This window comes from Stegodyphus dumicola, chromosome 9 (genome assembly GCF_044657685.1).
Source record: "Stegodyphus dumicola isolate Sdum_Otavi_A_Nest chromosome 9, ASM4465768v1".
NCBI lineage: Eukaryota > Metazoa > Arthropoda > Arachnida > Araneae > Eresidae > Stegodyphus > Stegodyphus dumicola.
The window spans coordinates 7798237-7817618 of NC_140776.1; the positions used below are offsets into that span (position 1 = coordinate 7798237).

General features: G+C 30.3%; 1 protein-coding gene across 1 annotated transcript in view; it reads left to right on the forward strand.

Annotated features, from left to right (window-relative positions):
* LOC118196848 (DENN domain-containing protein 1B-like) overlaps nt 1-19382 on the forward strand; it is an 81613-nt gene that overhangs the window by 22422 nt on the left and 39809 nt on the right. Inside the window, exons 10-13 of the mRNA XM_035368331.2 lie at nt 2367-2465; nt 6906-6956; nt 12721-12766; nt 16514-16615. Of these exons, the coding sequence (XP_035224222.1) occupies nt 2367-2465; nt 6906-6956; nt 12721-12766; nt 16514-16615 (298 nt within the window). The remainder of the gene's footprint in view (nt 1-2366; nt 2466-6905; nt 6957-12720; nt 12767-16513; nt 16616-19382) is intronic.

Consider the following 19382-nt stretch of genomic DNA (forward strand, 5'->3'; position numbering starts at 1 on the left):
AAATATTGTCATTGCAATTTGAAGTACTTCCTTGGTAAAATAGCCACCATGCTAAGTTACCAAATCTGACAAACTTAATCACCCAATCTAAAATATGCAAATTTCAAATGTTGTCAAATGTTTTCAAATGTTGTCATATATGTTGTGGCCATTTCGATATGGAAGTATCCAATTTTATGTATCATACTAAATAAACTTCTTGAGATCTGAATTAATTAATTATAGTTAAATTAAAGGTTTGAAAAGCTGTTTTTGATACATTATAAATTCTGACTGAAGTGTAAAATTCAGGAATTAATTAAATAAATTATATGAAATATTTTGTTTTCATGCATAGAATATTTTAACCCTTTGACATGCGGTGGTCGCACCCTGAAACCACCAATTTTCGAATTTTTTCTCCTTTACTTTCTGAAAGTTTTGAATGAAAACCGATTTATTACTAATGTTTTACCCCTAGCTGACGCAAAATGACTGCAAAATCATAGATTTTTTAGGTCTTAGTTCTTCAAATCAGATACCTTTTAAAATTAGTTTTCAATAAAACAAAATAAATTTGTTTTATTAATATAAAAAACTTTAAATTTGAAAAGTGATTCATTGCCCATCATTATTTCTATTATAAACAATAAAAAATAGCAATAATTGAACTGCATATGTAAAAAACGTACTATATTTTATGGCATTTGTTGCTTTGTGGTTTCAGGGTGCGACCACTGAGCCACTAGAGCATTGTGTCACATTGCTCAAAGTCCTCTAGAGCAGGGGTTCTCAACCGGTGGTATGCGTACCACTGGTTGTACACAAGAGAAACGCAAAGAAGCAAAGTGTTTTTATCTGTTAAATTCAAAAATTAAAGCCCCAACATCCTGATTGAGTTTTCTCTCTAACACTCCTAAATTTCTGCGATCTGAGCTTTGTTCAAGAGTGGTGGTGGTAGTAGTACTTTGTAGTGGTGGTACTAAAGGTTTTCAGTTTTTGTTTAGATGGTATGCGTTAGTCAAAAGGTTGAGAACCACTGCTCTAGAGGCTCAGTGGTCATGCCTTGAAACCACTGCTCTTCACAATGGTGTTTGCTGCATTTCAAATAGGAATGTTTATTTTTACTTGGATATAGATAAGGGGCTTTGAAACCACAGAATTATTTTTATTACTAAACAATACATGCACCTGCCCAGTGAAAAGGTTTTTCTTTTCCAGAGATTTTTCTCTGACCTCAACACGCTTGTTTCCTATGCTAGTACTGTGATTTTATAAATTACTTTGTATGGTTTAAATTTAATGTAAACATCCTTTGGTATAATTAAAAATAGAAATTGCATAAAAGCTTTATTAAATTAAAAATATTAAAAAAAATATTGTGGGACAAAATACAAATAAAATAAATACGAATGAGAAACGAAAGATCCGTACCAAAGCTATAAAAACCAAGCCCTTCCCCAATTAACATAAAAACCCACAAATTTCATGTTCTAGACAAAAAGAGACTAAATAATGCGGGGCATATACCAGTAAAAGGCAAATCCAGAAAGGGTACATTTTGTAGCACAAGGGAGAAACTTCATAGAACAAGATACATGTGCGAAACATGCAATGAGAGTCTATGCATGTACCAAAAAAAAAAAAAAAAAATAAAAAAAAAATAAAAAATAAAAAATAAACATGCTTTGAACAATGTCACAAAAAATATTTGTTCTTTGATGTTTAAAAAAATGCCCTGAGTTTTTTTATCCTTACTTTACTGAGTTTTTTAATCCATTTATCCGAACGTCCTTACTATGTAGGTTTTTATTATGTATGTTTTCACTGCTATAAAAAAATTACATGAATGTTTATTTTTTAATCTTTTCTGACTATATGCTTTGTAAAATAATGTAAAAAATTGACATATAATGCAATTCTTACATACTTTTTTTTTAATTTGTGAATTTCGTCATTTATTTGAAATGCACATGGGAAAAGGTTAAGTTTTTTTTATCTTACTACCTCAGTAAGTTTCAAAGTCCCAGACGTGCACATGCTGGTTTCACAGTGCGACCACCACCCACAGATCAATGGGCAAGAATAGATTTTTTTTTACTTCATATATTATTTGTCTTTAGGATCATAATATTCAATTTCTAGAATTTTTAGTTAAAAATTATAAAATGATATTGCACACGTCAAAGGGTTAAGAAAAAATAATTTGGGCTGATTTGCAATATTTGATAGGTGATATGTATAATGACATTGAAACATTGATAGTCTGTTAATCAGAACATATTGAAAAATACTTTATAACAGATTGTATTTCTGATATAAAATAGGAATTACATATAAGTGCAAGGTATTTGTATCTTCTTTAACATAGTTTATGTTTCTTGTAGTATGCTTCATGAACGTAGAATACTTGTAACTTCTAAGAAATTAAGTCGCTTAAGTGCTTGTGTTCAGGCTGCAAATACTCTTATATATCCAATGCATTGGTGAGTAAACCTTTTCTTTTGAACAATGTAGTAAACGAAGTTAATGCTTGAGTGTAATATATTAAATAAACTATTTAATCAATAAGAAGAATGTGACACAAATGCTTAAAAAAGTTTTATATTTCAAATAATTATATAATTTAATATTAGCCTTACTTTTGTGTTATTTTTGTTTTAGTTATAGAATCATTTTTATGGAGGAATACTGATTCATATTTTAAGATCATTACATTCATCTAGTTCTTCACAGTTTCATTTTTTTTAATCTAAGGTATTTTAAAGACATTATAAAATAATATAATGACTTAATTCAAGCTGATTTGCAAAGATGCACAAGATCACTTGATAATGCTTATATACACTGCTGGCCATTAAAATTGCAACACCAGGAAGGAATCATCTGACGAACGTCAAGATCACGTGAAAGGAAGAAGAGGTTGGGATATGCAAATGATTTGTATTTAAGTGTGTTTGGATGACGGAGGGGGAAGAAATGTCATCTCAAGAACTGCATAAAAGGAAAGTTGTGTAATGGATTTTTCATTCAGAAAGCACTTTGTAAGTTCGGAGTTTGCTCAGAATATCATGTTATGCCTCGAATAATAATAAGAAATGTATAGATGTCTGGAGGCTCCGAGCAGACTGAATGTCTTCTGCTTGTATTTGATATCGGCATACGGACCCTGAACCTGGTGTGATAGTTTGGGCAGCCATTGCGTACACGATACACACATCTCTAGTTTGGATCAACGCTAATTTTGAAAGCAGATCAATACCTTTCTGACATCTTATGTCCAGTAGTTGTGCCCCATCTTCCAACAAGATAATGCAAGACCACATGCTGAACATCATGTTCTGACATTCCCCAATGATCAAGATATTCGATTGCTGCCTTTGCCTGATAAGTCTCCAGATTGAAAACGTCTGGTCATGGGTTGCTGAGAGACTGGCCTGCCATCCCTTTCCAGCTGACTCGGTCAACGAAATGTGCTATAAACTTGCAGCAGCATGGAATGAGTTGTGCGTTTCTGTCATCAAACACCAGTTCAATTCCATGCCTTAACAGGGTAAGGGGCCGTTTTAGCTGCTAGGGGTGGTAGCTGTTTCTACTGATTTTGCATCCTTGTAAACCCCAAAACTGTTTAAAAGTTTAATCATTTTGTCTCCATGCCATGCTGTTTACATACAATAAATATCTTTTTTGTATTTTCTTTCCTTCATGGTGTTGCAATTTTAATGGCCAGCAGTGTATATAGCATACTGAGTTCATGAAGCACATCATCATACATTTTATGAAATCAAAGATAACAAAACAAAATGATGTGCACTTTCGCGATTATTTTGCCTCTAATTATAGCAAATAATTTCTAATCAAAATATGCTTTATTTTACAATATGTTAGCATATCAGAAATATTTTATTTATAGGTAAGGAGTTGAATTAATGTAAGCTTTGTAAAGCAAAAACAGTTAAGTTAATATTGTATCAGATATGTTCAAATTTCTTAAAGTACTAACAGAACTTGCATTTCGATTTCCTTATAAGACATTAATGTTTATTGAGAGAATAATAACCTATATTGGCTCATTTTTCACGAGATTTTAATCTCAAAATTTCCTGGTTTTTATGCTACATATCCAAGAATAAGAGGGGTTTTGTTTCTCTTTTGAAGAATATCATTGGGCTGTAAAAGTATCAGTCTACCTGAAATTGTTACTTGTTCATTTTGGTCCATTTGGTTGCAGATTTTAATAAAATAAAGCTTTGCATACACCAATAACTTGCCTTAAAATGAATAATTAGTCCTGAATTGCAGATCTGTCGGTATCTGATCACTGGCATAAATGCATTACTAATGATATTCCAAAATTTAAAATCTTTATGAAGCAAAATTCGCCTTCAAAATATTAATGATGGCGGGGGGGGGGGAGATATTCTTTCTTAACTCTGGCAGTGGTCGTATCCTGCTGCTGCCAGAATTATATATAATAATATGATTTTTTAATTTTGATTTGTTTGCTTAAATGCAAAGTAATTTATTTAAATAATAGTCATAATCTGAATTCACTTCTTACTATTTCTATCTACATGTACCATTTTTAACACTCTTTCCCACCTCTCTTATGATAAACTTAAGCATACCTAAAGGGTCAATTCCAGTGAACATGCTTTTTGATTAAAAACTTCACAATAGCAAACTGGAATTTGAACTACAAATTAAGATTAAATTAATATTTTTGGCTTATCTTTTTATGTATGCATGTAATTAACACATAATACAGTCAAAAGTCTTTAATCCGGACGTCCATAATCCGGAATGATCTATAATCCGGACTTCAAATCTACAAACTAATGCGTTTACGCACGCGCATAATACCTTTACGCATGCGCGTTTAATGTATAATGGACGGTATAAGCTAAGCTAAAATTATCTAATTCAGTTAATGTTACAGATTGCGTTGTTCCGTAATCTTCGAATTGGATCCGGCTTATTATTTTTTGCAGACTGTTAGAGCAATTTTATAAAAGTAAGCTTGAACTTTCGATTATGTCAAAAAGAATTTCCGATTCTGGAGCTGCCAAAGGATCTACAAAGCAAAAGCATGTTTCGATGTCCATCAATCAAAAAGTGGAATTGCTGCAAAAAATGGATAAAGGCATATCCTTTATTTCTCTAACCATTCCGAAGTCTGTTTATCAATTTCACGCTGCTCTGCGGAACTGGAAGTTGATCTGTCAGCACTATCCTTATCTTCAGGCCAGATGTTTTTATTTTATTCAGCTTATAAGTCCTTACTAAATGTAGTATTTCATCTCAATATACTCCGTCTTTGATATGATTTAAATCAAATTCCTCGTCATTATAAATATCACGAACACACATCAAATAGTTTTCTGGTTGCAATTTTCTAATTTCGACTATGTGTAATGTATGCTTTACTCATGCACGCGTTGAAAGAAATGTTTAATAAAGTAAACAAATAAATAAAGCTTTTTTTTTTTTTTTTTTGTAAATTTTGATACCCTTTAGATCATAATTGCTGTTTATTTCATAAATTACGGTTTCATATTTTTAATTTTATAATTTCTGCATGCCATCTTCCGATGATCCGGAATCTCCGAAGTCCGGATAAGGACTTTTGACTGTAATTATATAATAATTTTATATTCTTATATTGGTTTTATAGATGTCTAAATTTAAATTCCTCATCAGTTAACAAATTTGTATAAATATGCTATTTTTTGATTGCATCAGGGAGTTAGCTTCATGTTTAAAAATTATTACTTATTCATTTAAATACCAATTTGTATCCCAGAAGGCCTATTAGTTTTGCTTTGCCCACCAAATGTTAGAGCCTTGCATAATATTTAAAGAAATTAAAAAATGACGAATCTGCATAAATGTATGTATGTTTCTCTCATTGTGATGAAACAATGGTACTTAGAGCCATTAAAATTTGAATAACATAATCCTTCACCCAAATATGGGAAAGCCCTGATCTGGAATTTGTTTTATTATCTATTTCATATTTTGTAAAACTTAACAAATTATTGATTAACAAACTCTGTGATTTCAAAGCGAGCAGTGGCAACACTGTATGGGGGGGGGGAAATTATCTCCTGCATGCAAGACTGTGTATCAGAAATTCCAAATACGCTCTTTTTAAATTATTTTGCGATATTGCTGTTGAATTAAATTTTAAGGCTTAAATGCAAATAAGATGATATTTAATAAATAAAGGTAACTCACAAAACGTTAAAAAAAGGCCCCTTTGGGTGTAATATTTTTTTGGTTTTATATATTAATTTTTTGAAACTAAAATAATTTATTAAAACATACGAAGGAGATGAAATGTAACCATACCTGAATTAATGCAAATTGTTTGAGAGAGGGATGATTCTCCTTGGTAAATCCCTCTTCTAGGAAACCAACAATGATTTACTCACTTTTTGATGTATGGACAGTTCTACCTCATTTTTATGTATGTACTATTCTTTTTCTTTTTTAAATTTTACATTTTTGATGCATACCATTACAAATTCTAAACTTCTTTTAATTTTATAACAATTTTGTAATTACTTTAACACAATCCTCTTAAAAAATACCATTTCCTTAAAATTTTTAATTGTTTTAACCCAGTCTTTTTAAGGATTAACGATTCCTAATTTCAGTTTACAGTAGTTTTTATGCTTTCTTTCCTAGGAGATAATTGTAAATAGAAAATTAATAATGAAATATATATATATATATATATATATATATATATATGAGAGAAATTTACATATATAGGAGAGAAATTATAGTATATAGTTTAATATGAACATTAGAGATCAGTGCAGAGACTTGCTGTATCAGCAATGATTAAGTTGTTAATAATTTGTTTGGTATTAATTACTTTATGCTTCATGTTAATGATTAAACCTTTTAAATTTTTACAGGCAACACATTTTTATTCCAATGCTTCCTAAGCATTTGATTGACTATTTAAGGTAATTATTGATTATATTTTTACCTTACAAAATTTTGTAAAGTATACTAGCATAAATTAAGCGCAGAAGTAAAATTGTTATTATTGGAATTGCTTTTATGAGTTTCTAGGCTGAGTAAAATTAAATTTATTGACACCTTTTTTCTAAAATATTTTTTTTTTTTTTTTTTTTGTTATTTAAGTAATGTAAAAATATAAGATACTTTCTCATTAAAGCAGTAACCTTCGTCAGTCACCAAAATCAGGAGATGATTAGTCCTGGAAATCAGCAAATTTAAGTACCTAATTTTTAATCTGATACAAATTTGATTTTCACTTGTTTTGATTGCAGTACTGTCAATGTGATGTCATTGATTCAGTACTTCCTTTTCTCTGTAAAATATTTACAGTATTAAATTTAAAACTAATTATTAAAGAAGCAATTCTTTTTCTTTGATGTTTTTAATGTACAGCACATTTGATCTTCACACTCAATTTAGACCACATGATACCTTCTTCAGTTAATTTTTTTTTCTTTGAAATGTTACCTGTTTTTTAACTTTCCATCAGTTAGAAAATAAGCAGTAGTTTCTCGTTGCAGTAATGTTCAGTTTTCATATTATTTTCCTCATTGAACTGGTAACCATATTTAGCATGTCATCAACTGAAAAAAAAAGCAATTTTTCTCTTCCATAAGAGCACTGAATTTTGCATACTGAGCAAAAGTGGGAAAATGGTCACCAAATGAAACTATTTATCATTTGGATAAAAAATTTCAGGAGAGGAAAAAAAAGTTTCTGTGCTGATAACTGGTTTCATACTTTCAGGATTTCTTATGTTATTCCTTTGTGCTTCATATTGTTGGGGTGAATAATTAACATCTATTAACAGACATTTAAATATGCTGAAAACATAGAGATTACTTGTAAGAAATATAAGAGCAAAGCTTGTAGCTTGTTGTAGGGTTCCTCACTCTTATTCTACTAAATGAACATTGAGGAACCTAGTGAAGTGTTAAGTGGCTTGTTGTCAAGTTCAAATAACTAAAGACATAGACTCAAGAAGAGTTACCTACCCTTTATTTTTCACTCAAAATAAGATGAACAGTTGGCCCCTTTCTCGGGTTTACAACAAAGCCTCCACTCGGGCTTAAACTCGAAATAAGAACTAAACTATAATTAACTAAGAGAGACTTAGCCGAAGCTAAAACACAAGATTTAATATAGTTGACCCTTAATTTAAACTAGCCGGTGTATATCAAAAGGCACCTAACATACAGCTGAGCGTAACAGCTTTGAGAGAGATTTAGCCTAAAGGCAAACATGCACTACTCAGGATTCCTAGCTCTCTTTCATGAACCTTCCTTAAATACTCCTTCTAACTCATTTGCATTCATGATTCTTGGAGACAAGAACTGATAGGAAAGCACTTGAAATTAAAATAACTGTTATAAAATTAAAATATACCTTACATTGTTTTTGATCAAAATCTCAAAGTAAAATTGGTGGTACTGAAAAAATTGTCACCATTGATGTCCACTTGTCAAGTAAAAAGATAGTATAGGCAGAATTTTTCCCAAACTATGGGATCTTGGAAGAATCTGCAAGGAGTAATGTGCAAATAGCAGATAAAATACTAAATCTTTAATGGTGATGATTAAACGAAAAAAAAAAAGAAAAAAAAAAAGTACATAGAGGAAGTACAATGTATTTGGATTGCTGTGATTCCTTTAATCTAATCATCATTGTTTGGGTTCCTATTTAAGAGTATTTATATGGCAGGCAATATGTAAAGAGGGAGCAATTATTTTATTATATAACAGCAAGAATTGCCAAATTTATACCTCCACAAATGTCAGTAAATTTTATTCCTGCTTCCCACATATTGTGGGTTTTAATTTTTTTTGAAGCTTGCCATATGTTTTCTAATTCTGCCAAATTAATTTTAAATGCTGCCAAATTTTGCCAAAGTGAATGCCGTATCTGCTTTAATAAGGAAATTAAAAAAAAATAGTGCAGTACAAATATTTTTAAGAAGTTTCATCATCTTTTGGCCAGGGTGAGGAATGGCCTTCTTTAGAACTCTCTTCCACTTTGTTTTCCATTTGGGCAGTTTTTCAGTTTGTAATTTTATAATTTTAATAATGTTAAACATCAAAGCCCAATTCTTCGTTTGACTATTTTCGTATTGGTTTTTATTTAAAAATTTTAAATATTAATTAGGAAGAATTCATTTGGCAAACATGTTAGCAGATTTCATGCAATTTATTGTATTTTGTAGTATTACTTTTGTTACATAATTTATATAATTCATTGTTATATCTATGTCACCAAAAGCCTTCAGTGTTTACAATATCAAATCTTTTTCTTGAGACTTTCAAAAATAACTACATGGTTTTCTATGCTAGTGTTAAGATCCAGGCTTTTAAGAAGCTAGTTAATTTAGATGTCACTTTTAAGACATATATAAATTTCCCCATATTTTTAACCATATATTTAGCATCTGAGAAAACAGTTTTATATTGCGTAAAGGCTGTATGAGCAACATTGAAACAGGACCATGTACTTAAGTTTAAGGCTTACATAGTTAAAAATTGCTTTGAAATGGAAATGAGTTGCACACATAGGAAAATATATGCAATTTCATTCTTTAACTTTGTCAGAATTAGTTTTTTCATTGTTTTATAAAATAAGAGAACTGATTTTTCTTTTTTAAGTGAATTTTTTGGAGGGAAGTAAAGATTTTTCTTAAGCTTCTTTTTTTTTTTTTTTCTTTTTAAATAATAAAAGGTCTTCACTTCAATACCTACGTATTTTGCATACTGATGAATAGAAGCTGTATTATTCAAATTTTTCGAACATCCGAATAAGCAAACATCACACTTAGTTTATTTAATTACAATTCTGTTGTGCTATAATTTTTTAAGGATAAAACTTCATAGGATCGCAGCAAAATATAGTAATACTATGTTTAGTTTTTTAAATTGTGATAGTTTTGGGCTTTTTTTTTATCATTTGAATGCTTTTTGTTAAAAAATTATGTTTATCCATAAAAACAGTTTATGTGAAAACAGTCTTTATTCTATCATGAGATCTACCATGTGTCAAACAACTGAAAAATACATTTTTTTCTGTGTTTCATGATGCAATGATGAAAGAATAAAAAGTATCAAAATTCTGGAATAACATTAAGAAATAATGACGGACAAACCCCTGACAATAAAAGTTTGCAGCCTTATTCTTTGTTCTGAGTATAAAAAGTTTTGCAGGACAAAGAAATGCTATAATAATTTTATATTTTTACACAGATAACAGTTTAAATGGCTTATGAGTAATTAAACTGCAGCACAACTAAACATTTATTTAGACAATCTATGATGAAAAGTATTTATAGTAGTTATAAGGAAAATCAGGGGAATTATGATGTATTTCATTTTAACTTTTTGACTAGCATGCAAGGGGTTCTCAGTTTTAACACATAGTTAAGTTTTAACATATTCTCAATGAACAAAATGTTGCATGTGTGTTTTCGACAAGTGGCTGTTCAGTCAATAAGTCTGAGACTTAACTCTCATAGCTACATATAATTGGTTATCCATCTTTTTTGATGTTTCCGTGGCTATACATGTTTCTTCTCATTTGTGTTGCATTTCTTGTTTCTTTTTTCCTTGCCTTGGGCTAAAGACAGATATTTGCACATACACCTTGAAAAAGAGAGGTAGATGGAACTTATTGTGCCATTATAAGTACATATCTTGTATCTTTCATATGTCAAAATGAATCAGGAACATTGGAGTAAATCCCTGATAAACTGGAATTATATATAGAACTAGAAGCTCTAGTAAGCTGGAAGGCAAGGGGACATCTTTTGATAAACAGCTGATATCAAGCCAAAAAGACAGCTCTTGATCAACAACTGATAAACAGCTAAACAACATAACAATCATGTCATTGATATACAGTGTTCTTCTAATGCTGGTAGAATTCAATATTGTGCAATTCAAGGTAATAATACTGCATGATGACTTTTGAAATTTTGAAATCCTGTCACACTCTTTCTCTTCAAATTAGACTGAGTCAGTAAATGATATGAAGCCTTTTCATAACTTTTGGTGAATGAATGTATAAGGAAGACATAGTTTTTGTGCTATAATTTGTGTGATTCTAGAGGCTAATGAAGGCCCACCAACGGCCGAGCTGTAAAAACGCGGAACGCTGGTAGTTCGGTCCGAGGTTCGAATCCCACGAACGGGCTGGCTGCATGGGTGTTTTCATGGTTTTCCCCATGTTTAACGTGTATACGAGCCATTTTCCCTTAGAAAGTCCTCCACGAAGGCATCCCTCCCAATAGACAGATAGCCCTAGTGTGCTTTGCCATAATTAAATACACACACACCAGATGCTAATGAAATTACAACATAAATGGATGATTCTGAATCATAATCCGTAGACTTCTCTACTGCATGGTATCTTTTCTTGCCTTTAAATGGTAATTTTGTTTATGTCAGTGTTTCGTAAGGGTGTACGACATGTTAAACCCCTATAACAAAAGGTTAAGTTAGATTCTGACCCTTATTATGTTTAACAATATTGCATACAGTGCCATTTCCTCTCTGGTGGTGACTTTTTGGACTTTTTCCCCTCGGCAAATAAATTCCCATGACCTCCTTTACACGATTACCAAGTTTGATAATATTTGGTGCGGTAATTTTCGTTTTATGACCATTTGAAAGTTGAACTTTAAATATAACCACCCTGTAGTTTAAGATCTTTAATAATGGGATTTGGTCAGTTTGCGCTGGCCTGGCAAAACCAATTCATAAAATATTTTTAGTTAAGAAAATTTGTTGTTTATTAATAGCTAGTACTAAAATTTAGGGCTGCTTTTTATGTTTTAAAGGTCCAGTCTAATTCTTGATTCTGAAATTAAAACCATAGTTCTGTTATTAATGATTTGTAGGTTATTAATTTTAAATATGCTGGTGTCTTCTTATAACCTTATATTTTCTGGCAAAATGTTCATAAGCAAAGTTAAGATTGTTTACATTATATGTATTATGCTTCCTCTTTTATATCAAGGTAAAATGCAGTATAATAAAATAATTACTGAATACATTCGGATATTTAATATGTCTCATATTTTTTGCTGTTTAAATTTATAATTTGCAAAAAAGTATGAGCAACTGATTTTTCTGTTTAGTTAATTAACCTTAAGCAATTAAAGCCTTTGATAGCTTATTTAAATCAAATGTAACAAAACTGTAAATACATAAAATTAGCAAAGCAACAACCCTGTGCTTGAAATAAATTTCAGTCAAGACTGTATTGATTTTGAGGGCAAACAGACACAGGCTCTTCTTCATTGGAAGCAGAGAAAACTACCAGATTTCTTGAGTTGTTTATCCTGTGCCTGTTATTAGATGCCTGTGCTTATACTGCAGTTGAATATTGTGGTGTGTTTCTTTTCTGTCTTGTAAATGCTTTTAAGTAATTGACTATTTTCAAATTAGATTAGATTTTCTATATTCAGTTGTAAAATTCTGCTATTCTTAATGATGTTTTCATATTTTTTCGTAAATTGTATTATTGTTATAAAAAAGTGCTAGTGATTATTTTCATGTTAACTGAAATTTAAGAGCTAATCACTCAATATGTTAATTTTCAGATTTCTGTATTCTCTATTTTTATGCCGTGTATGTTTGATTGTGATGCTTTGAATCGGAAATTATATAAATTTGTACTCTTCTTTTTTTTTTTTTTTTTTTTTTTTTTTCAATTTCTTTTCAGTGCACCGATGCCTTTCTTGATAGGGGTTCCTTCCGTAACAATGATGGTACTATTATTTTTTGTAAACCTTATGTCTGGATATTTATCTAATTAGAAATTTAAGTTGATAAGAATTATTTTTAAAAAAGTTTTATTAGCATGGGCAAAATGTGTGGAGCAGACCTTCATTTGTTAATTCATTGTAAGATATCAAATGTAAAAGGTATAAAATAAAAAAAAAGTTTTTTCCAATAAATAATATTTTATAAAATTCTCAAACCTTGTATTTTGGTATTAAACCTTAAATCAACATTTTAATGTTTTGTTGCATTGCAGCTGCACATTATAATAATAAAATTTTTTGAAGATGATGTAAAAAAGGTAACTTACAATAAAGTGTTTGTAGTTAACTGAAATGTTACAATTATCTGTATGTATAATCTTGTCTGTAAAATTGATTATTGATTCATTTTCCTGTTAGAATGTTTAGCTTCAGCTTTTAAATTATTTAAATTTAATTTCTTTCTCTCTGGTTGGTATGCTGGTTAATAGAGGCAATTCCCATATGAATAGACCAAAGATTAAATCCTGAGTAATGTTTGAACTGTATCGTATATTAAATAGGGACACATAAAATCTCTCAATCTTAAAAAGTATTTTTTGATAGGTTGCTGGAAAAAGAAAGAGAAGCATGACTCTTGGGTACTATTCCTACAGATGTTTTGATCTAAATGGGATGATATGGGATTTATGTGACTAGTGCCGATTCTGAAAGTCTTAAAGATAAATCAGTCTTTCTTTGTTCCATTTGTTAATATGAATGATTTTTGTAGTAACCAAGACTTAGTAACTTTTATAGTTTCTCCTAAAGGAATAATTTCGAACGAATTGTTATTGTTGTTTGTTGTCATTAAAGCACTAAGACGACCCCATAAATAATCATTGGCAGGACAAACGGTGCACTTGTAGTTTGGGCACAGATCTTAAGCATCTGTGATGACAGAATGGCTTTTCCGAACTTTATACCAATTTGAATTGGGAATGCCTGCTTGGATGGGATCTAACAATATCATATCTTTCTTCTCTTATTACTAATATTTTGAAAGGGCTTTGCAACTGACAGATTTTAAGTGCCACCATTCTGCAAAGACACTATGCAGTCACGGAGGCTTGTACCGTATCCATGATTTGAACTCCAAATACCTATTGGTATAGAAGTGGCTTTCTGCTGTCTGTCATGCCATCTGTTACAATGAATAAATTCCGTGCAGTGCGGCACATAAGAGAACACTAAGCCAGAAAATTAAAAATACAAGAGCACATGCATTTAACATTTAATAAACAAATATCTCTTTTTGATTTTGAGAAATTGCTAGAACATTCTCAAGCATTTAAAAAGATTATATAAGTGGCATGAAAACCTCTCAGTTTGTTAGTTGTTGTTTGATGAGTTTTGTTTAGAAAACTGCTGTTGTTGACTGACGTGAATTCACGGTGAAATTGGACTAGCTTTCTCAATTTTGAATTAGTTCTATTGAATGTTTTTAGTAGTTTAAAAGATAACTACTGTGAGATATAGGGATATTGTACAAATATCTGAGGAAATTTAAGCATTTTGTTTTATTTGTTGTGATAATAATAAATTGTATTCATTTTTCATTGGACTTGTGCATTCAATTCATAACGAACCCGAACACACGCAATAATATATATATATATAGTATATATTCTAGAAAATTAAATTTTTAAAATTCACATAGAGAAATGTGCATTTAGACTAATGTTGGAATATTAATAATTTTTGATATATTTGAAAAGCAGGAAAATATATATATAACATAAAAATATTTAAGGTTTTTAATTAGGTATATCATGAATTGTGTGCATTTTTAATTAAATCAGTTGGGTTAAACATTAAATAAAATAATAATATTAAGAATTTCATCTATTATTTTAAAATTGTTTATTAATCAATAACTGATAGATTAAATTTGAAGGATTTACATTTACATCTTACGTTTTGCTGAATGGCAACAGACTCGAATGAAGAGTGAAGTAATGCAAAATCCTATTTTGATCCCTTTCTAATAGCCCTTTTGGGCACTAGAAGAAACACTGGCATTTAGAATGTATTAGAAAATGTTTATTCAATTCAATTTCTGGCAGATAAGTTAATGCTTTTTTAAAAAGTTTTATGAATTGTTAGTTAAAATTCTTTCTGTATGTAATCTGTGTTAATTAAAATATTATAGAATAGACTGTTTGTGTTCAGGATTGTAACATAATAAATTGATGCATTGTGAATTCTGGAATTATTTTATTATTTTTATTAAATTACACAATTATTCATGTTGTTGCTTTTTTGATTTCTAATGTTTTATGTGTTTCTTTAGTCTCTGTATACATATATAAAAATTATTTTTATTAAAAGTTTGACTTCTGTGAGACTAAAATAAGCCAATATATTTAGTTTTAAAGTTGAACTTAATATTTAATGTCTGTACACAAATTGAAGAGCAAAATGTTTGTGTACTTAACTTGAAATAATATATCAGTCCAGGAAAAGATTATTGTTGTTACAGATTAAGTGACAAGGATTTTTTGTGCAAATTACCATCAATATATTTTTTCAAACAATATATCCTATTCACGGAATCTTACGAAATTCTTGTTCTAGAAAACACTGACATACTTCAATATTGCCATAATCATAAAATTAAATTATTTCTAATTTAATGAATTTTTCTGTATGATTTTTAGATTAAAAATTTAAAGTAATAAAGCTGCATGAGAATATTAATAACATATTTCTAGCATTTCAAAATTTATTAGTTATTAGTGTGAAAATTCTTTTGGCATACCTGTAGTAAAAAAATTATTAATTAAAGAACATTATGCATTAGTAAATTACAAAGTAATAGCGCTGAATGGCATTTAAAGAAAAAAAAATCAACTTTGAGTTATTCTAATTTATTTATTAACTGAAAAAAAAAATCAAATTTGAGTTATTCTAATTTATTTAGAAATTTGGGGACTCAGAGCAGGGAAATGTATAAAAAGTTAGATGCAACAGGAAATGTTGCATCATTTGAAATATTTCTGTATTTAGAAGTCTGTGATCAGTGGTTGTGAAATTAAAGGTCAGGTAAGGATTTCTGTGGATGTGGTGTATTATCTTTTAGTTTATCTAATGACAGCACTGAAAGATTTAAGAAAAAAAGTTCTTCATGATTTAAATCTGAAAATACAGTTTGATATGTTTTAGAAAGATCTCTCATTATTTAAATTCCTGTACTAAATGTAATTTTTCTATCGTGCCTGTGTTTGAACTTTATTTTTTATGTTAAGTATTAGATTGATAATGGAATTATGGAAATAATTCTGAAATAAATGTTGGGTGATGTTTTATAGAATTTGGCAATAACTTTAGTTACTCCTGCTCTTTACTTATTCCACTGGAAGTTTTATGTATTCTATTAGACACTTACAATATTGTTGAAATTAAACTTTATACTGAAAAATTAATGCCTTATTCTGTAAAATTTACAGAAATTTTATTTACAATCTGCAGTATTATTTTTTTTTAGAATTGCTTGGGTGACAAACATTCTTATTCCAAAAATATGCCAAGGATCAACCTTAACTATATTTAGTACTCTTTTTTTTTTTTTTTTTTTTTAAGTCATCTGAAGTTTATTCATTTCAAAATCTTATTGTAAAATGAATATGTAGTATTGTATTATTGAACCTCTTAAAATTTTTAAAGAGATCTCATTCTGCCTAATTCTGAAATTTTTAACATTCTTTTTAACAGCAATTCAGACAGAGTGAACTGAGCGAAGTAGTGATGTTAGATGCTGACAATAATCGTGTGAGGACTCCATTCAAAGACTTAGAAACTTTGCCACCAGAAATAGTAAGTATTTTTTATTTTTATTTCATAATTTTATATAAATCAAGAAGATATAGCATTTTTGTGGTTTTTCATTCTTAGTAACTATATTTATACACACACTGGCCAATGAATGAGAAACCTTTGAGATTTTCATTTGAATGCATGCTAGAGATGAAGCATGCAGATTTTTTCATATTACGTGGGTTACATGTAGTTAGAATGTTAGTGTAAGTAAGGTGTAAGAGTTCTTTTCACGATGAATGAATTAAAATTGGAAAAACAACAGATCTTTCACCATTTGAAAAAGGGCTTATTGTTGCTGCGCATTTAGGAGGGACCTCGTTTTCGAAGACAGCAAATCTCACCGGGTTCTCAAAAACAGCCATATCAAAGGTTTTCAAAAGTTGAAATCAGAACCCACAGTCATTCTCTAGATGATGTAACGGCGAATCAAGCACAGTTTTCCAAGAAAGTGATCAACAGTGTCACCAACGAATTGTATGACAGAAAAGGGACTCTACTGCACTTCAACTGACACAGTTCATCAACCAAGGCTCTTCCCAACAGATTTCAGCTTGAACCATGCGCAGAGAATTGCAGAGGATAGGAATGCATAGTAGGGTGCCTGTGAGAAAAACCACTCGTTTCTGTCCAACTTGTAAGAATTCGTTTGCAGTGGTGTCGGGAAGGAAGATGCTGGGCATCTGAGGATTGGAAATGGGTAATTAATGTGGTCGCATGAGTCACATTACACTTTATTTTGCACTGATGGAAAACATTGAATTTGACAAGAATCCCATGAAGCCATGAATCCATCTTGCCTTACTCATACTGGGCAAGGTTCTGATGGAAGTATCATGATATGGAGCATGTTCTACTGGCATGGAAGTGGAGCCCTGGTGTTCCTTGGGGGTAAACAAACAGCCATGAGATACCTAGATATACTGACAGATCAATTTCACCCTGCAGTGTTGCAGTTTTACCCTTATGGCCTCGGATACTTTGTATACTGACAGATCAATTGCACCCTGCAGTGTTGCAGTTTTACCTTTATGGCCTCGGATACTTTGTGAACGATATTGCAAATGTACATCCTGTCAGAAGTGTTTAAAATTGGTTCGCTGAATCCCAGTCTGACTTCCAACACCTTCCCTGGCCACCACATTGCCCGGATCTTAACCCCATAAAAAATGTGTGGGATATTGTGGAAAGACGCATCCGGCAGTACTCTCCTCTTCCATCTAATTTACAAGATCTAAAAAACTGCATAAGCAATGCATGGTATTCTCTGGACACAGAAGCATGTAGCCTCAATGCCCAAATGAATCAGAGCAGTTAGTTATTTGTGCAAAAGATGGTCCAATAAAATATTGATCATGGGTTTCTAATTCATTGGTCAGTGTGTGTATTAGTATTTATTTTAGTAGTATTAATATTTATATTCAAATAATATATATTATATTTATTATTTAAACAAAAAGTTTGCGATGTTATGATAAATTCAAGCATCTCTACAGAATGTTGAGTAGGGAGGCTTTGGTATGATATGTTAAAATTAATGAATAAACAAAAATTCAACCTCAAAGTATGTCACAATGAGAAAGTGCTTCTTATATACTAACATTTATAATTTGAAATCCATTAAATGTAGGACCATTTAAAATATTGCCCTTTTTAGTCTTAATTTTCAAGGAAAATAAGTGCGATATTGCATCAGCATTTGACACATTTGAAAGTAAGCATTTAATGTTTTTTTTATTGATACCAAATTATATATACTTTTAATTTCAATTGGAGGTTTGGTTGCTGACAGCTGATATGCTTTCATGAATTTCAAAGTTTGCATGCCGTAACGAGATTGCTATCGACATCCTCAACCTGGTATATTAAATCTGTGTGCTGCTTTGATATAAAATTATCTGTGCTAATGTAGTATCTTCAGGAAGAAAGTGAAGTTACTCGGGCAGTAGCAGATTAGTTTATATGAGACATTATATAGTACTGTCTGGACTCCGATTAACTCTTACTATATGAGTTTCTTGAACTTTGAACCAAACTTGATATCAATTTTGTAAAGGCTGAGCAATTTGAGAATGCATTCATTAATTTTAATAATCCTCACAGTGTGATATAACTTATCAGGAAACTTTTTTATTAATGGGAACAGATTGAGAAATATATACATATGTGCATAATCAGTAATTTTTTGCTTTATTGCCAAATATTTCTTGATTTTTTTCCAAAACATTTCATGATTTTAGTAAAGAGGGGAATATTTCTTCCCAAAGTATAGTCATAACAAATGCTTGCATATCCGATTTGATTTCTCCCAGCATCATTTTTATGCATGTCATTTGAACTTCTTACAGTATTAAACTGTGTGCAACAATCTCTTTCTGTTAGATACATTGTAAGGAAGAGAAGGGAAAAATCATGTCTTTTATGTTTTAAAAAGTATGTTAGTGTGAGTGTGATTATGGTTATAGCAAATGTTATTGCAACTGCAATTATCCTTGTAGTTAGCTTTAAAATCCTTGTGAGGAATTCTGGAATGAAATAAAACAATTACTTTTTTTTGATAGTGTATTGTCAAATTAGATGTAACTAACCACATGCAGTTTTCTGATAATTAAACAGAATTTTTAATTTTGCAGTTACAATTAAAGCTATTTAGTTTTAATTGTCCATTTGAAATTTAGTGTTTAGTGTTTTAGTGTCCATTTGAAATTTTACTTTTTACTCAATTTTACTTTTTATTTAAATCAGCTGATGCTTATTTTGTAATTTT